This window comes from Paroedura picta, chromosome 4 (assembly GCF_049243985.1).
Source record: "Paroedura picta isolate Pp20150507F chromosome 4, Ppicta_v3.0, whole genome shotgun sequence".
Taxonomy (NCBI): Eukaryota; Metazoa; Chordata; class Lepidosauria; order Squamata; family Gekkonidae; genus Paroedura; species Paroedura picta.
Window position 1 is genome coordinate 146,404,578 of NC_135372.1, and position 16,861 is coordinate 146,421,438.

The 16,861-nt window shown below is 48.1% G+C and overlaps 1 protein-coding gene across 2 annotated transcripts; it reads right to left on the minus strand.

Annotated features, from left to right (window-relative positions):
* Window positions 1-537: 537 nt before the first annotated feature.
* CIB3 (calcium and integrin binding family member 3) lies at window positions 538-16,627 on the minus strand. Of its 2 annotated transcripts, none has more exons than XM_077336372.1 (6): window positions 16,545-16,627; window positions 16,220-16,254; window positions 13,566-13,677; window positions 11,138-11,285; window positions 9,424-9,530; window positions 538-851 (listed from the first exon to the last, which is right to left on the minus strand). In XM_077336372.1, the coding sequence occupies exons 1-6, from the start codon at window positions 16,593-16,595 to the stop codon at window positions 837-839; spliced, it is 468 nt and encodes a 155-aa protein (XP_077192487.1). In that variant the 5' UTR covers window positions 16,596-16,627; the 3' UTR covers window positions 538-836. The 2 variants fall into 2 exon arrangements, with proteins under 2 accessions (XP_077192487.1, XP_077192486.1); XM_077336371.1 differs by having other exon boundaries at window positions 9,335-9,530.
* Window positions 16,628-16,861: the final 234 nt, after the last annotated feature.

The following is a 16,861-nucleotide window of genomic DNA, read 5'->3' on the forward strand; positions in this document are numbered from 1 at the left end:
ATTTACTGGTTGTCCCGGGCCCACGGGATGTTCGCCTGGCCTCGACCCGGGCCAGGGCCTTTTCAGTCCTGGCCCCAACCTGGTGGAATGAGCTCCCAGAAGAGCTAAGGGCCCTGCGGGATCTACCAGCTTTCCGCAGGGCCTGTAAGACAGAGCTCTTCCGCCAGGCATATGGTTGAAGCCAGGGCAGCTCTCCCACAAATCCATCAGAGGATCCCCTCCAATATTAAGATCTCTAACATCGAGATCATTGTTAGATCTATTGTATTGGTGCCACCCTCTTCTGAATATTATTCTCCCCACCAGGCTGAACTTGAGGGGAATTCAGGTAACTAATATCAGAATTGTGACCACCGCCGCTTATATGTTATATGTAACTTTTGTTGATGTTAATTGGGGTTTTTATGGGGATTTTATTGTGTTTTAACTATTTATCTTGTAAACCGCCCTGAGACCTATTTGGAGAAGGGCGGTCTAAAAATTAAATAATAACAATAACAACGACAACAACAACAACAACAACAACAACAACAACAATAATAATAGATCTTAGGTGTATTGAGAACTGGTTGACAGATCATACGCAAAGAGTGATAAAGGACTGTACTGGCAGCTTTTGCTTGCTTCATCTTCCCAACAGGAGGCAACACGAAGGTCTGATGTCCCCTGGTCCTTTGCAGAGCCTGTCAGATTATTAATTTCTTCTCCATCACCACCTGAACTCCCTGAAGCTTTGGATTCAGACAGGCTCCAAACCATCAACAGATCCAATTCACTCATGTTGGAAGGTGTGGACGTGGGAGTCCCATTATCTTCATAGCCCCTCTTTTCAGATTCTAATGTGGAAAGTGCTGTTAAAAACACAGTAATACTTAAACATCTATGTCCCATCCACATGTAAGTAATAGGAAGAGCACTGCAGGGCCCTACGCTCTGTGGGTGAAAATTTGCTGGTCATTCCTGGCCCTAGGGAAGCACGCCTTTTCGGTCCTGGCCCCGACCTGGTGGAATGAGCTCCCGGGAGAGCTGTAAAATGGAGCTCTTCGACCAGGTATATGGTTGAGACCGGGGCTGGCAAGATCGATCTATGCCCCGCCCCCCCGGGATCTGAAGTGAACATCATCAGGACCTCCTTCTCCACCCTGCTAGTAGTGGGGGGGAGTCGGGTTTTTATTGATTTTCTGCCATGTTGGTAATGTTTTATGTCTTTTAATGGGGTTTTAATGGGGTTTTAAGACACTGTGACCAGCCACGAGCCGCAAGGGAATGCTGAAAATAAATTTAATGATGATGATGATGATGATGATGATGATGATGATGATGATGATGATGAGACAGCTGGATCAGGGTGGGTCAGGGCTGCTTGTGCTATTGGATCTCATGGCAGCATTTGACATAGTTGACCATGAACTTCTGGCTCACTGCTTTATTGATGTCAGAATACAGGGCATCTGGCAGCTTGTTGGGCGGGCAGTATACCAGCCATATGGCCAAGCTCTCAACCGTGTCCCACCCAATACTGACATCACTCCACTGATTTCTGGCCCCGGGAGAGCCCTGTAGGAAAGAGCCTCCCGGACCAAGATTGCCACCCCCTCCCTTCTTGTGGGTCTGGGATTGGTGAAGGACTGAGTAACCTGGTGGGGCCGAGTAACCTGGTGGGCCGGTACGAAATGCTTCCCTTTTAGCTGACACAGAGCACGGCGTGCTGCTGGATGAGCTTTTCCAACTCGGCGCGGGTGCGCTCTGGCTCTGGGGGGTGGGGGTGGGGGCAGGGGCTTAGCCATCATGCTGCCGCCTCCCCCGGGGCATCGCTGCCCCCGTGTGCCACGCCGCCTTGGCCTCGACCCACACTAGCGCACATGGCGCCAACTGGACCCTCCGCCCGCAGGCACTGCTGCTGTTGGGAGCGGCAGCACGCAGGCTGGTCCGGGCAGCACGAGCTCCTCCCTCCCTTCCCCAAGTTGCTTGTACCGCCGCCTCCACCACCACTCGAGCAGGACCCGCAGCTGCTTAAGGATGCGCAGTTACCTCCCATAGCCTCCCTAGACTTGGTGGCTTAAGGTGGAGCAGGAGAATTCCCTCTGTCCCCTTCACAGCCGTGCCACAGAGTGCTTTCTGGTCTCCTTTGTCAGAAGCAGCCCTCAGAATGACACAAGGCAGCTCCATTTATAGCAGCAGGAGTGGATTTCAACAGGAAGTGGGAGATAAGTTAGCAGGTTGCCTCCTCGTCCGCTATTCTTCTGACACACTTAGGTTTGAGCCCTTGGCCTCTTCGTAATTTCTCCAAATGGCAAAGCCTTGCCCCTTTCCCCCGCGCCCCAGCCGATGCAAGTTGGCAGCCAGCCCCGGTTGATTTCAAAACCACAGCCATGCCCGTCTGCCTTTCCTTGCTCCCCCTCTGCCAAAGTGGCCAATCGCCATTAGTGCGTCGGTGCCTCCCCCCTCCGCGGCCCAGTACCGAGGGCTTCACGACCCGGTACCAGTCCGTGGACCGGTGGTTGGGAAACACTGGTCTAGATCACATGAGGCAATGTTACCACTTTCTGCGGGTAACACATCAATTGTTCAGAAAAAACAGAATAGATCTAAGAGGTGGAGGAGTGGCACTGTATGTGAGGAAAGGGCTTACCTGTCAGGAAATTCTAGTGAAGGAGAGTATATCTACAGTGGAAAGCAACTGGGGGGAAATAAGCAAGGAGAAAACAAACAGTGTGGTGGTTGGTGTCTGCTACCGACCGTCTGACCAATGAGAGGATGTGGATGCTGCACTTTGTGAGCAGCTTGAGAAAATATCCAAGCGTCAGGACCTTGTCATCATGGGTGACTTCAATTTCCCAGATGTGTGAATCATAGAACGATAGAATCATAGAGTTGGAAGGGGCGATACAGGCCATCTAGTATAACCCCCTGCTCTACGGAGGATCAGCCCTAAGCATCCTATAGAATAATAGAATCATAGAATCATAGAATTGGAAGGGGCCATACAGGCCATCTAGTCCAACCCCCTGCTCAATGCAGGATCAGCCCTAAGCATCCTAAACCATCCAAGAAAAGTGTGTATCCAACCTTTGCTTGAAGACTGCCAGTGGGGGGGAGCTCACCACCCCCTTAGGCAACCTATTCCACTGCTGAACTATTCTGACTATGAACATTTTCTTCCTGATATCTAGCCTATATCGTTGTACTTGAAGTTTAAACCCATTACTGCGTGTCCTCTCCTCTGCGGCCAACAGAAACAGCATCCTGCCCTCCTCCAAGTGACAACCTTTCAAATACTTAAAGAGGGCTATCATGTCCCCTCTCAAACTCCTTTTCTCCAGGCTGAACATTCCCAAGTCCCTCAACCTATCTTCATAGAGCTTGGTCCCTTGGCCCCAGATCATCTTCGTTGCTCTCCTCTATACCCTTTCAATTTTATCTATGTCCTTCTTGAAGTGAGGCCTCCAGAACTGCACACAGTACTCCAGGTGTGGTCTGACCAGTGCTGTATACAATGGGACTATGACATCTTGTGATTTTGATGTGATGCCTCTGTTGATACAGCCCAAAATGGCATTCGCCTTTTTTACCACTGCTTCACACTGCCTGCTCATGTTTAGTTTACAATCCACAAATACCCCAAGGTCTCATGTGCTGGGAAACAAACTCTGCAAAGCATCCTCAGTCATGCAACTTTCTGAACTGCCTAGCTGACAATTTCATTTATCAAATGGTAGATGAACCCACAAGAGGTTCAGCCATACTGGACTTAATACTGACCAACAGGCAAGAGTTGATGGATGAGGTGAAGGAGGTGGGGACCCTAGGGGGAAGTGACCATGTCCTCATAGAATTCCTTTTGAGATGGGGAGGCAAGGAAGTTTGTAGCCAGATGCAGATGTTGGATTTTCATAGGGCAAACTTTAATAAACTCAGAGACATGATGAGTGTCATACCATGGACGAGAATGCTGGAAGGGAAGGGAGCATGTAAACGGTGGGCGCAACTCAAACAAGAGCTATTGCATGCTCAATCAATGACTATCCCCAAAAGACGAAAACACTGCAGGAGCTCTAAGAAGCCTATTTGGATGAACAGAGAACTTCAAGAGGAACTAAGAAAGAAAAGGGAAATATTCAGGAAATGGAGGGAAGGACAGAGCTCTAAAAAAGAGTACGTACAGGTTACTAGGCACTGTAGATCAATCATCAGAAAGGCCAAAGCTGAGAGTGAGCTAAGATTGGCCAGGGAAGCCCACTGTAACAAGAAAAGATTTTTCAGTTATGTGAGGAGCAAATGTAAAGTAAAGGAGGCAATAGGCCCACTGTTGGGTGCGGATGGACAAACTCTAACGGAATATGCAGAGAAAGCAGAAAGGCTCAGTGCCTATTTTACATCTGTATTTTTCCCACAGGTCAAAGGGTTTAGGCACATCTAGAGATGTCAGTAGCCAAGATATAGTGTCTGGGAGGCAGGTTGACATGGACAGAGTGGTTGTCGAGAGGCATTTAGCTGCATTGGATGAGTTCAAATCCCCTGGGCCGGATGAAATGCACCCGAGAGTGCTCAAAGAACTTTCCGGAGAACTTGCAGAACCCTTGTCCATCATCTTTGGGACCACTTTAAGGACTGGAGATGTCCCAGAGGACTGGAAGAGAGCAAACGTTATTCCGATCTTCAAAAAAGGGAGGAAGGATGACCTGGGAAACTACAGACCAGTGAGTCTGATCTCTGTTGTGGGTAAGATAATGGAGCAGATATTAAAGGGAGCAATCTGAAAACATCTGGAAGACAATTTGGTGATCCACGGAAGTCAGCATGGATTTGTCTCCAACAGGTCCTGCCAGACCAACCTGGTTTCCTTTTTTGACCAAGTGACAGTTTTGCTGGATCATGGAAATTCGGTTGATGTCGTTTACTTGGATTTTAGTAAAGCTTTTGATAAGGTTCCCCATGATGTTCTGATGGAAAAATTGAAGGACTGCAATCTGGATTTTTAGATGGTTAGGTGGATAGGGAATTGGTTAGAGAACCACACTCAAAGAGTTGTTGTCAATGGTATTTCATCAGACTGGAGGGCGGTGAGTAGCGGGGTACCTCAGGGCTCAGTTCTCGATCCGGTACTTTTTTATTAATGATCTAGATCAGTGGTCCCCAACCTTTCTGAGGTTGGGGACCGGCAGGGCATCGGGGCGCGGCCCGCAGCCTGCGCGGGCCACGCCCACGCATCAGCCACGCCCACGCATCGGGCCGCACCCGCGGGCCGTGCCCCTGCAAGCTTGCGGCCTGGGAAGTTTTTTACTGCGGGGGGGCGGGGAGAGGGAGCCGCGGCCCGGCGCCATGGCCTTCACGGCCCGGCACCGGGCCACGGCCTGCAGGTTGGGGACCACTGATCTAGATGAGGGGGTACTCATCAGGTTTGCAGATGACACCAAATTGGGAGGACAGACTAATACTCCAGAAGATAGAGACAGAGTTCAACGAGATCTGAACATAATGGAAAAATGGGCAAATTAGAACAAGATGCTATTTAATAATGATAAGTGTAAAGTTCTGCATCTGGGTCAGAAAAATGAAAAGCATGCCTACTGGCTGGGGGATACACTTCTAGGTAACACTGTGTGTGTACAAGACCTTGGGGTACTTGTGGACTGTAAACTAAATATGAGCACGCAGTGTGATGCAGTGGTAAAAAAGGCAAGTGCCCATTTTGGGCTGTATCAACAGGGGCATCACATCAAAATCACAAGATGTCATAGCGACGAGGATGATCTGGGGCCAAGGGACCAATTCCTATGAAGATAGGTTGAGGGACTTGGGAATGTTCAGCCTGGAGAAAAGGAGGTTGAGAGGGGACATGATAGCCCTCTTTAAGTATTTGAAAGGTTGTCATTTGGAGGAGGGCAGGATGCTGTTCCCGTTGGCTGCAGAGGTGAGCTCCCCCTCACTGGCAGTTTTCAAGCAAAGGTTGGATACACACTTTTCTTGGATGCTTTAGGATGCTTTGGGCTGATCCTGGGTTTAGCAGGGGGTTGGACTAGATGGCCTGTATGGCCCCTTCCAACTCTATGATTCTATGATTCACGCATCTGGGAAATTGAACTCACCCATGATGACAAGGTCCTGACGCTTGGATATTTTCTCAAGCTGCTCACAAAGTGCAGCATCCACATCCTCTCACTGGTCAGGCGGTCGGTAGCAGACACCAACCTGTGTTCAGTTTTGGGGACCACAACTAAAGAAAGATATAGATAAACTGGAGTGTGTCCAGAGGAGGGCTACCAAGATGGTGAGTGGGTTGGAGACCAAGTCATATGAGGAAAGCTTGAGGGTCTGTATACCCTGTAGAGAAGACAACTAAGAGGTGATATGAATCATAGAATCATAGAATAATACAGTTGTAAGGGACCTCATGGGTCATCTAGTCCAGCACCCTGCACTATACAGGACACTCACAACCCTATTGCTCATCCGCTGTAACCTCCCACCCCCTTAAGACTTCACAGAATCAGCCTCTCCATCAGATGTCTATGGAATCCTAGAATCACAGAATCATAGAGTTGGAAGGGGCCATACAGACCATCTAGTCCAACCCTCTGCTCAACGCAGGATCAGCCCAAAGCATCCTAAAGCATCCAAGAAAAATCTAACCTCTGATTAAAGTTTCCCAGAGAAGCCACCACCTCCCAAGGAAGCCTGTTCCACTGAGAAACTACTCTGTAAGGAACATCACAAGATGTCATAGTCCCATTGTATACGGCACTGGTCAGACCGCACCTGGAGTACTGTGTGCAGTTCTGGAGGCCTCACTTCAAGAAGGACGTAGATAAAATTGAAAGAGTACAGAGGAGAGCGACGAAGATGATCTGGGGCCAAGGGACCAAGACCTATGAAGATAGGTTGAGGGACTTGGGAATGTTCAGCCTGGAGAAAAGGAGGTTGAGAGGGGACATGATAAGTATTTGAAAGGTTGTCACTTGGAGGAGGGCAGGATGCTGTTTCTGTTGGCTGCAGAGGAGAGGACACGCAGTAATGGGTTTAAACTACAAGTACAACGATATAGGCTAGATATCAGGAAAAAAATTTTCACAGTCAGAGTAGTTCAGCAGTGGAATAGGCTGCCTAAGGAGGTGGTGAGCTCCCCCTCACTAGATGGGGACTGCAGCAAAGAAATTAAAAGACTCTTGCTCCTGGGGAGGAAAGCTATGGCAAATCTAGATAGCATCCTAAAAAGCAGAGACATTACCCTGCCAACAAAAGTGTATTTAGTCAAGCCTATGGTATTCCCAGTTGCAATGTATGGCTGTGAACGCTGGACCATAAGGAAGGCCGAGTGTCAAAGAATTGAGGCTTTTGAATTCTGGTGCTGGAGAAGACTCTTGCGAGTCCCTTGGACTGCAAGGCGAACAAACCGGTCAGTCCTAGAGGAGATCAGCCCAGACTGCTCCTTAGAAGGCCAGATCCTGAAGATGAAACTCAAATACTTTGGCCACCTCATGAGAAGGAAGGACTCCCTGGAAGAGAGCCTAATGCTGGGAGCGATTAAGGGAAAAAGAAGAAGGGGACGACAGAGAATGAGGTGGCTGGATGGAGTCACTGAAGCAGTGGGTGTGAACTTAAATGGACTCCGTGGAAAGGTAGAGGACAGGAAGGCCTGGAGGATCATTGTCCATGGGGTTGCGATGGGTCGGACATAACTTCGCACCTAACAACATCAACAACGACATGATTTGTTCTTGTGAAACCCATGCTTAGAAATCACAGCTCTCTGTTCCAGCTACTCAAGGACTGACTGTTTTATGATTTGTTCCAAAATGTTTCCAGCTACAGATGTCAAGCTGACAGGTCGATAGTTACCCAGATCCTCTTTTTTCCCTTTCTTGAAGATCGGGACAACATTTGCCCGCCTCCAATCATGTGGTACCTTACCTGTTTGCCAAGAAGTGTCAAAAATAATGGACAGAGGTTCTGTAAGTTCTTTTAGTACTATTGGATGCAGTTCATCTGGCCCAGAAGACTTTGTTACATTTAAAGAAACTAGGACTTTATGGACTGTCCCCACAGTGATCCTAGGCCACCATTCTCATCCCCCCCCCCCCGTTTTGTATTACGTTTTTTCCACATTGAGTACTATTTCCCTCACAAGAGGAGGCTGAGGAGAAATAGTATTTAAGCAGGTCAGCCCTCTCTTCATCATCTGTTATAAATTCACTTTCTTGTCCTAGCTGATTGAAGGGTTGTCATATAGAAAATGGAGCAGAGTTGTTTTCTGTTGTCCCAGAGGGTCAGACCGGAACCAGTGGGTTGAAATTAATTCCCAAGAATTTCCGGCTAAACATCCAGGAGAAAGATGGAGGGCATTCTTGCAGTGGTGTATCTTAAGTATGATAATTGTGGCTTCTTTCCTGCTCTCCTCTCGCTGAGGGCTGCTCCTGAGCCCTCCACCATGGCACTTAACTTGAGTCCCAGTTCCAGCTGCACCTTGTGGAGTGACAAGGAGGCTACAATGGAGTGTGCTGCCTGCAAGTATGCAATCTTCTACTCCTTGCTGCCACTCAATGCTTGCAACAACACCTTGGAGAAGGTGCTGCTGCCAGCTTTTCCGTTGCCACCACCCAGGGACTCATCCATGGGTACGCTGCCTGGCAAGGCACCATCCCACACTCCTTCACATTTATCCAGCCCACAAGCTGGCCAAGACCCATATGGGTGCTGTCTTGCCATTGGCAGAGAGACCACAGGGAGAGGGTGCTCTCAGAGGAGAAAGCCCAGCTCAGTCTCACCCCCCTGTTCCTCACTCTGCGCCTAACAAGGAGCACTGCTGCCTCCAGACTCAGTTGGCAGCCACCAGCTCCCTTCCCATCCAGTTCTGTTGCGAAGCTAGGCCATATGCCATGCTGACCTGGGCCTGGGTAGAGTGGCTGGAGTGGGGGTGGGGGGCTCTTATCTGGCTTTCTAGTAAAACTCCCATTTCCTCCACCCTCCCACAGCACTTACTGTCCCCCAGTGTTGAGTCTTGCAGTCAGAATGGCACGGCTTGGGGAGATGAGTGAGGAAGCAGGGAACAGGTCACAGGTGGATTGCAAGCTGGAAACATGGGAGCAGTGTATGAGCACAAAGTGCCTCAGTTTCTTGTTTGGCTTGCCCCAGGCCCTGCGCCCCCACACCCCTCTCACCTGCCCTGGGGGCCAAATAGGCCAAATACGTATGCCACAGAATTCTTGGTGTGGTTTCATCTTTTATTGGTTTTAAAAACCAGTTTAACAGATGAAAAGGGAGGGTTTCCCCAACTCTGATTAGTCCGGGCCCACTAATGGAAGTGGGGCTAAGAGGCTGGGATCATTTCTGTTACCTGAGGAAGTCAGGTGCTCGTACAATCATGTGCTGGAAGTCCTCTAATGACAGCTTCCCATCATTGTCCAAGTCTGCCTCGTCAATCACCTTGTTGCACACCAGGTTCACCTCCTCTGGGGTCAGTTCCTTGCGGGTCAGCTTGTTAACGGTCTTCTCCAAATCAAACTTGCAGATGTAGTCATCATTGTTAAAGTCTGTTGGAAAGAAGCCAGTGACAAACCCTGCTTCAGCTCTGTGGGCTCCTCCTCTCCCTTTCTCCCTCCCCATGAGTGACCCAAGCTGAGCTCTGATTGAGAAACAGCAGTGCCAGACCTTTGGACCCTGGCCATGGGGGCTGGGGAGGCCAGCGAAGCAGCAGCCCTTGCCATCCCATTGGGCCCTTCCCATCCTGTATTCTGCTGGGAAACTGGCCAGGAAGTGGTTCCTGTGGGCAGCAGAGGATAGGGCCTGCAGTATTAACTTTAGACTACTTGTAGAACAGTATTTGATAGGTATCAGGAGGAAATTCACAGTCAAAGTAGTTCAGCAGTGGAATGGGGTGTCTAGGGAGGTGGTAACCTCCCCCTCACTGGCAGTCTTCAAGCAGTGACTGGACAGATCCTTATCCTGGATGTCTTAGGCCAGTGGTTCTCAACCTTCCTAGTGCTGCGACCCTTTAATACAGTTCCTCATGTTGTTGTGAACCCCAACCATGAAATTATGCAAAGATTCTTTCACAGAAATTAAACTGAAACTCATCAATCTCGTGAAGATCCATTGTTCATGATTATACATAAATAGTTTTTTTTTCCCCCTGGGGTTTCTCAGTTCAGTTCTGCCTCTAGTCTCACCATGCTGATCTCGCTCTTTTCTGCTGCTCCAGACAGATGAATGCTCTATCTCGATCAACCCTGTAAGGCTGTTGTGTAGATGGCGCCTCCCCAGCCAAGCTGTTTGCCCTGCCGCAACCCCTGTGAAAGGGGCATTCGACATCCAAAAGAGTGCTGACCCCCCAGGTTGAGAACCACTGCCTTAGGCTGATCCTGCATAGAGCAGGATGTGGGACTAGATGGCCTGGATGGCCCCTTCCCACTCTAGGATTCTATGAGTCTAGTTCATCAGTGGAATGGGCTGCTTAAGGAGGTGGTGAGTTCCCCCTCACTGGTGATCTTCAAGTAGTGGCTGGACTAATCCTTCTCCTGGATGCTTGAGGGTGATCCTGTATTGAGCAGGGGGTTGGATTAGATTGCTTGTATGGCCCCTTCCCACTCTAGGTTTCTATGATTCAGTTGGTGGGCAATCCTTGCAGAGAAGGTCCAAACAGTGAGTCTCTGGCAGTTTGTGACAAGAATCACACTGCTTCCTGTGAGGTCCGAGCTGCACAAGCAGGCTCTCATCCCCAAGAACACTTTTGATCTTAATTGTGAAGTCTGGCATTGTGGCCTCCCAACAGTCTCCGTTCCTTGAGTAGCTGTGTAATTGCCAGGCCTAGGGCAGATAGCTGCACAGTCTCTGCTACCACCCTTTCCTCAAGGGACTGGCCTTGGGAGTCCCACCTCTTCAGTCCTTGATGGTTGCTGAAGGGACCATTGGACCTCAAAATAGGATATCACCACCCCCAGTTGGATGTCCTGTGCATCCCTGTAGGCAAAGTCTTTGGGGACCCACAGAAAACCACTTTGCTGCTGGTCTGAGAAGATGACAGATAGCCTGTGTCCATCTATGTAGGACATTTCTATGCTGCTTCTGAGGATTCCTGCCACCTGCTGCTCTTCCTTCTGGGCTCCCCCTCCAGCACTGAATGTTTTTCAGGCCCACTCACCATATATTTTGAAGGCATAGTAAGCCTTGAGGTCCCGGGGAGCCATTTCACTCATCACAGAGAACATGTCCAGGAAATCATCTAGGGTCATGTTGCCCTCCCCATCCTCAGAGAAAACCTCTGCAATACGTTGCCGGAAGGGGTTGTCCTGTGGAGAGAGGCATGGGAGGTTTTGAAAGGGAGTGAGGTCTCTCCAGGGACCCCACTGGGCCGGTTTGTCTCTCTGAAAAGCATCTCCCATTGCAACGATGTGGATGCTGCACTTTGTGAGCAGCTTGGGAAAATATCCAAGCGGCAGGACCTTGTCATCATGGGTGACTTCAATTTCCCAGATGTGTGCTGGGAAACAAACTCTGCGAAGCATCCTCAGTCATGCGACTTTCTAACCTGCCTGGCTGACAATTTCATTTATCAAATGGTAGATGAACCCACAAGAGGTTCAGCCATACTGGACTTAATACTGACCAACAGGCAAGAGTTAGTGGATGAGGTGAAGGAGGTGGGGACCGTAGGGGGAAGTGACCATTTCCTCATAGAATTCCTTTTGAGATGGGGGGGGGTCAAGGAAGCTTGTAGCCAGACGCGGATGTTGGATTTTTATAGGGCAAACTTTGTAACAAGAAAAGATTTTTTTAGTTATGTCAGGAGCAAATGTAAGGTAAAGGAGGCAATAGGCCCACTGTTGGGTCCAGATGGACAAACTCTAACGGAAGATGCAAAAAAAGCAGAAAGGCTCAGTGCCTATTTTACATCTGTTTTTTTCCACAGGTCAAAGGGCTTAGGCACAACTAGAGATGGCAGTAGCCAAGGGATAGTGTCTGGGTGGCAGGCTTACATGGACAGAGAGGTTGTTGAGAAGCATTTAGCTGCACTGGATGAGTTCAAATCCCCTTGTCCATCATCTTCGGGACCTCTTTAAGGACTGAAGATGTCCCGGAGGACTGGAAGAGAGCAAACGTTATTCCGATCTTCAAAAAAGGGAGGAAGGATGACCTGGGAAACTACAGACCAGTGAGTCTGATCTCTGTTGTGGGTAAGATAATGGAGCAGACATTAAAGGGAGCAATCTGCAAACATCTGGAAGACAATTTGGTGATCCAAGGAAGTCAGCATGGATTTGTCTCCAACAGGTTCTGTCAGACCAACCTGGTTTCCTTTTTTGACCAAGTAATAGGTTTGCTGGATCGTTGAAATTCGGTTGATGTCGTTTACTTGGATTTTAGTAAAGCTTTTTATAAGGTTCCCCATGATGTTATGATGGATAAATTTGAAGGACTGAAATCTGGATTTTCAGATAGTTAAGTGGATAGGGAATTGATTAGAGAACCGCACTCAAAGAGTTGTTGTCAATGGTGTTTCATCAGACTGGAGGGAGGTGAGTAGCGGGGTACCTCAGGGCTCAGGGCTCGGTCCGGTACTTTTTAACATATTTATTAATGATCTAGATGAGGGGGTGGAGGGACTACTCATCAAGTTTGCAGATGACACCAAATTGGGAGGACTGGCAAATACTCGGGAAGATGGAGACAGAGTTCAACGAGATCTGAACACAATGGAAAAATGGGCAAATGAGAACAATATGCAATTTAATAAAGATAAGTGTAACGTTCTGCATCTGGGTCAGAAAAATGAAAAGCATGCCTACTGGATGGGGGATACACTTCTAGGTAACACTGTGTGTGAACGAGACCTTGGGGTACTTGTGGATTGTAAGCTAAACATGAGCAGGCAGTGTGATGTAGCGGTCAAAAAGGCAAATGCTGTATATCGGGTGAATGCTGATACACACTTTTCTTGGATGCTTTGGGCTGATCCTGCGCTGAGCAGGGGGTTGGACTAGATGGCCTGTATGGCCCCTTCCAACTCTATGATTCTATGATTCTATGATTCTATGATTCTATGATTCTATGATTCTATGATTCTATGATTCTATGATTCTATGATTCAAAGAAGAAGAAGAAGAAGAAGAAGAAGAAGAAGAAGAAGAAGAAGAAGAAGAAGAAGAAGAAGAAGAAGAAGAAGAAGAAGAAGAAGAAGAAGATTTGGTTCTTATATGCCGCTTTTCCCCACCCGAAGGAGGCTCAAAGCGGCTTACAGTCACATTCCATTTCTTCTCCCCACAACAGACACCCTGTGAGGTGGGTGAGGCTGAGAGAGCCCTGACATCTCTGCTCAGTAAGAAAAGTTTTATCAGTGCTGTGATAAGCCCAAGGTCACCCAGCTGGCTGCATGTGGAGGAGCAGGGAATCAAAACTGGCTCGCCAGATTTAAAGCTGCCACTCTTAATCACTATACCATCCAGTCCAACATATCTCTGTTGCACAGTGGTCAGGCCCAGGTACCATTCTGTTCAAGCCCCTCCTGCAAGGTTTCCAGCACCCACCAGTCTCTTTCTGCCCTCCCCTTGGCTCTCCTTACTGTCCAGTACCTTCAGCTCAGGCATGCTGCCTATCAGTTCATAGGGCAGCTTCACGTTGGGCTTCTTGGTGTAGTCCAGTGGGACTAGCTGAGGGGCCAAATCACGATACCTGTAGAACAGCCTGCAAAGAAAGAGAAAGGGTCATCCTTCCCTTGGTGCCTCCAAGGACAGGGCTTGAAGAACTTGTTCAGACCAATTAGTTATATTCAGACTTTGCAGAGAGACAGGGAGGGCCCAAACCAAGAATTTGATGGATAGTTTTCAAAGAACAAGTGAACCGGAATCTCTCCTAGAGGTTTCACATCTAACCCAGGGGATTTCTGCACCCGTTAAATGTAGCGTCATGCCAGTCGAATGTAGACAGTCCAGCCCCTTCACATGATGTTGCCCACATCCAGCATCTGGCCAGCTGACTGGTCGCTACATTATTCATTTTAAAGTGCTTCTTTGGGAATCAGCTTAGGGCTGATCCTGCGTAGAGCAGGGGGTTAGACTAGATGGCCTGTATGGCCCCTTCCAACTCTATGATTCTATGATTCTATAGGATGCTTAGGGCTGATCCTGCGTAGAGCAGGGGGTTGGACTAGATGGCCTGTATGGCCCCTTCCAATTCTATGATTCCATGATTCTATGATTCTATGAATCACATAAAGTGGATTCACCACCCTAAAAAGTGCTAGCAACCAGAGAGCAACCAGCAGGCAACCAGCAGAAGGAAGGTATGGAGGTCAAACGTGCTAGAGTTCTCTGTATCATCCCGCCCTCATACCCGCCTCCCTCTCCCGTAGTACCCAGAATTGACCTCTCTAGGCTGGCTCCCAAGCTGGGAGCTTAGTCTATCTTATGTTGTCTGATAAGTTTCTATCATCCTGGGTCATGAAGATTAACATCAAACTACAGTCTTTAGGAATGTCTATTGAATTTTTGGAAAACCTTGAAGAGAACCAAGCTTACAACACCATCAGTAACGAATCTTGGATATTGACTATCAGAACACTATTGCCAGAGCACGCAGAACATACTTTCCCATCTTTTTTTATATCTATCCCCAAGCAGGAAGGCTCTCGGAGTACTTTACATCTTTAAAATCATCTTCCCTGAAGCGATTTTTTATGCTAGCTAGGCTAAACCTTCTACCAACCTTCTAGCGGTGACAAGAGGTCAATATGCTAAAATCTTTAGCAGGAAGTATAAGACCCTAAAATAGATCCTTCTGGTCTACATTCAGACTCCCCACCCCCTCCCTCAGTTGCTTGCAGGCTGAATAAGAACCCTTACTGACCAATTCTAGACCCTAGGCCATTTGATTTGTCTGAACTTTAGCATCAGGGAAACCTTATGTCCATATTTCCAGTGAAGACAGGAAGGCTTGGCAAGGGGCAAAGAAAGACTCTCTCAACAGGACCACTCTAAAATATCTGCATAGTGCAACTGGACTACACAAGTGAATGTGTAGATGAGGCCTGTGTAAGGCGTAAGTTTGATTACTCAGACTTGTGAGCTCTGGATGGACCAAGGACCTAGATCTCCTCCTTCATTATAGTGTCTAGCCAGTCGAGGATCATGTTCTCATTGTATGTACTTTATATGCACATTTTCTTGTAAATTCAATCGGACTATATAGGACTGAGCTGCCTATACCTTCCTGCTCTGTCAGCTTTAATATGACGGGTGTCTGTGGGGGAGACAGTCTGGGGTCATGATGGGGCCTTGGGGCTGGGCTGTAGGGCAGTGGCTGTTTGCTGTTCTCATAGGTCCAACGACTGTTCACAGCTGTCATCAGTGAAAGCAGAAAGGAACAAAGAGGGAGACGTTTCAAAAGGATTCCTTATCAATAATAGATGTCTTATTCATGATACAATTATGGGCTTGGACTCTATTCCAGGCATGAAAATGCGCCTATACTTAAATTTCACCCCATCTGTGCATCATGCAGCAGATCAGCAACGGTGAAAGGGGACAGGATTCACCTGCCCCACGGTCCTGGCTCTTCCTGACTTGATCTCTGCTGACTGAGGCTTTGTCTGATGAATGCCTCAGGAGGAGCTGGGCAGTGGGGCAGAAAGGACCACTGGGCCTTGGTGCCTGTGGTTTTGCATTTTACAGGAAAGCATTTCAAATACTTTGCTTTGAGTGCTCTCTTTCAGATTAGAAAGAAGTCCTGTTTTTGGTCTTCAGTAATAGCTATGGTTTAAAAAAAAATCAAAACATGTTTTAAAGCCCTTCAACTTGGAAAGTACCAATTCTAAATGGGGGATGTTGTCCCCCATTGCAGCTTAAGTTGTACACAAGCAGGGAGGCTGGGGGATCATCAGATATCTGATGCCTAGTAGAGGTGCACATAATGCAGCTTGTCCTATAGGTAACTTAAACTCTGACACTGTGGGGCTTCCTCAGCTCCAGAAAAGCAGTGGGTTGAGTCACCAGAATGCCAAGGTAAAGAAATATTCATATTATGGAATTATTACAATATTGTCTGTGGATGGACAGAGCTCCACATTTCTTTATGTTGAGAAAAATGTGGACAATAACTCTGGCCCAGTCATTCTTAATCCTTGAGCAAAGAGGAAAAGTAGGTTATAAACATGTTAATTGATCAAGTATTTTCAAACAGATATTAAAGTGGCTGGAACTTACATGTTAGTATCAAAAAATGTCCTTACCTGAGAATTTCTTTCTTGGTGAAAAATGTTGTGTCCTGAAACAGAAGAACTCTCAAGTCAGAGATGGCTTGACTCAGGCCCCAGAGTAATTTCTAGCCCTGTTGTTGGAGTCTTCTTTTTCCCCTCTCAGGGGCTGTGGAGAACTCTTACGCCTCTTGTCAGAAGAGGCAGGGGTTTGTCTGCTTCTAAGTAGCTGGAAAAGGATTTATCTCCCTTCTTACCCTCCCACCTTCTGGCCAGCCATGGCAGTGCTCATCTGGGTGCACAAGATGTATTAATGCAAGAGAAATGTTTTGTATGTCCCAGGGCATGAAAAGGCACTTACCTGATATGCATCCAGCTGCTCCAGAGTGAAAGTGGTCTGCTTGTTGCCCATGGTTAACTCCTGGTCCTTATCCTGTGACTCTTCCCCCCCCCCCGAGGCTAACTGACTAATGAGGTAGAGTACTGAGATTATGAAAAGTTCAGGCAACACAGGGCTTGCTGAGACCTGAGAGGATCAAGTGTCAGCTTTCACTGCTCCATAGATCTGAGGATTATAATAGAAGCATCCAGAGTGCAGTGGGGGCACAAGGGACAGGATTAGCATCATCACTCCAGAGAGGGTCGGGTTACTCCCAGGCCTTGGTCTGCGCACGAAGC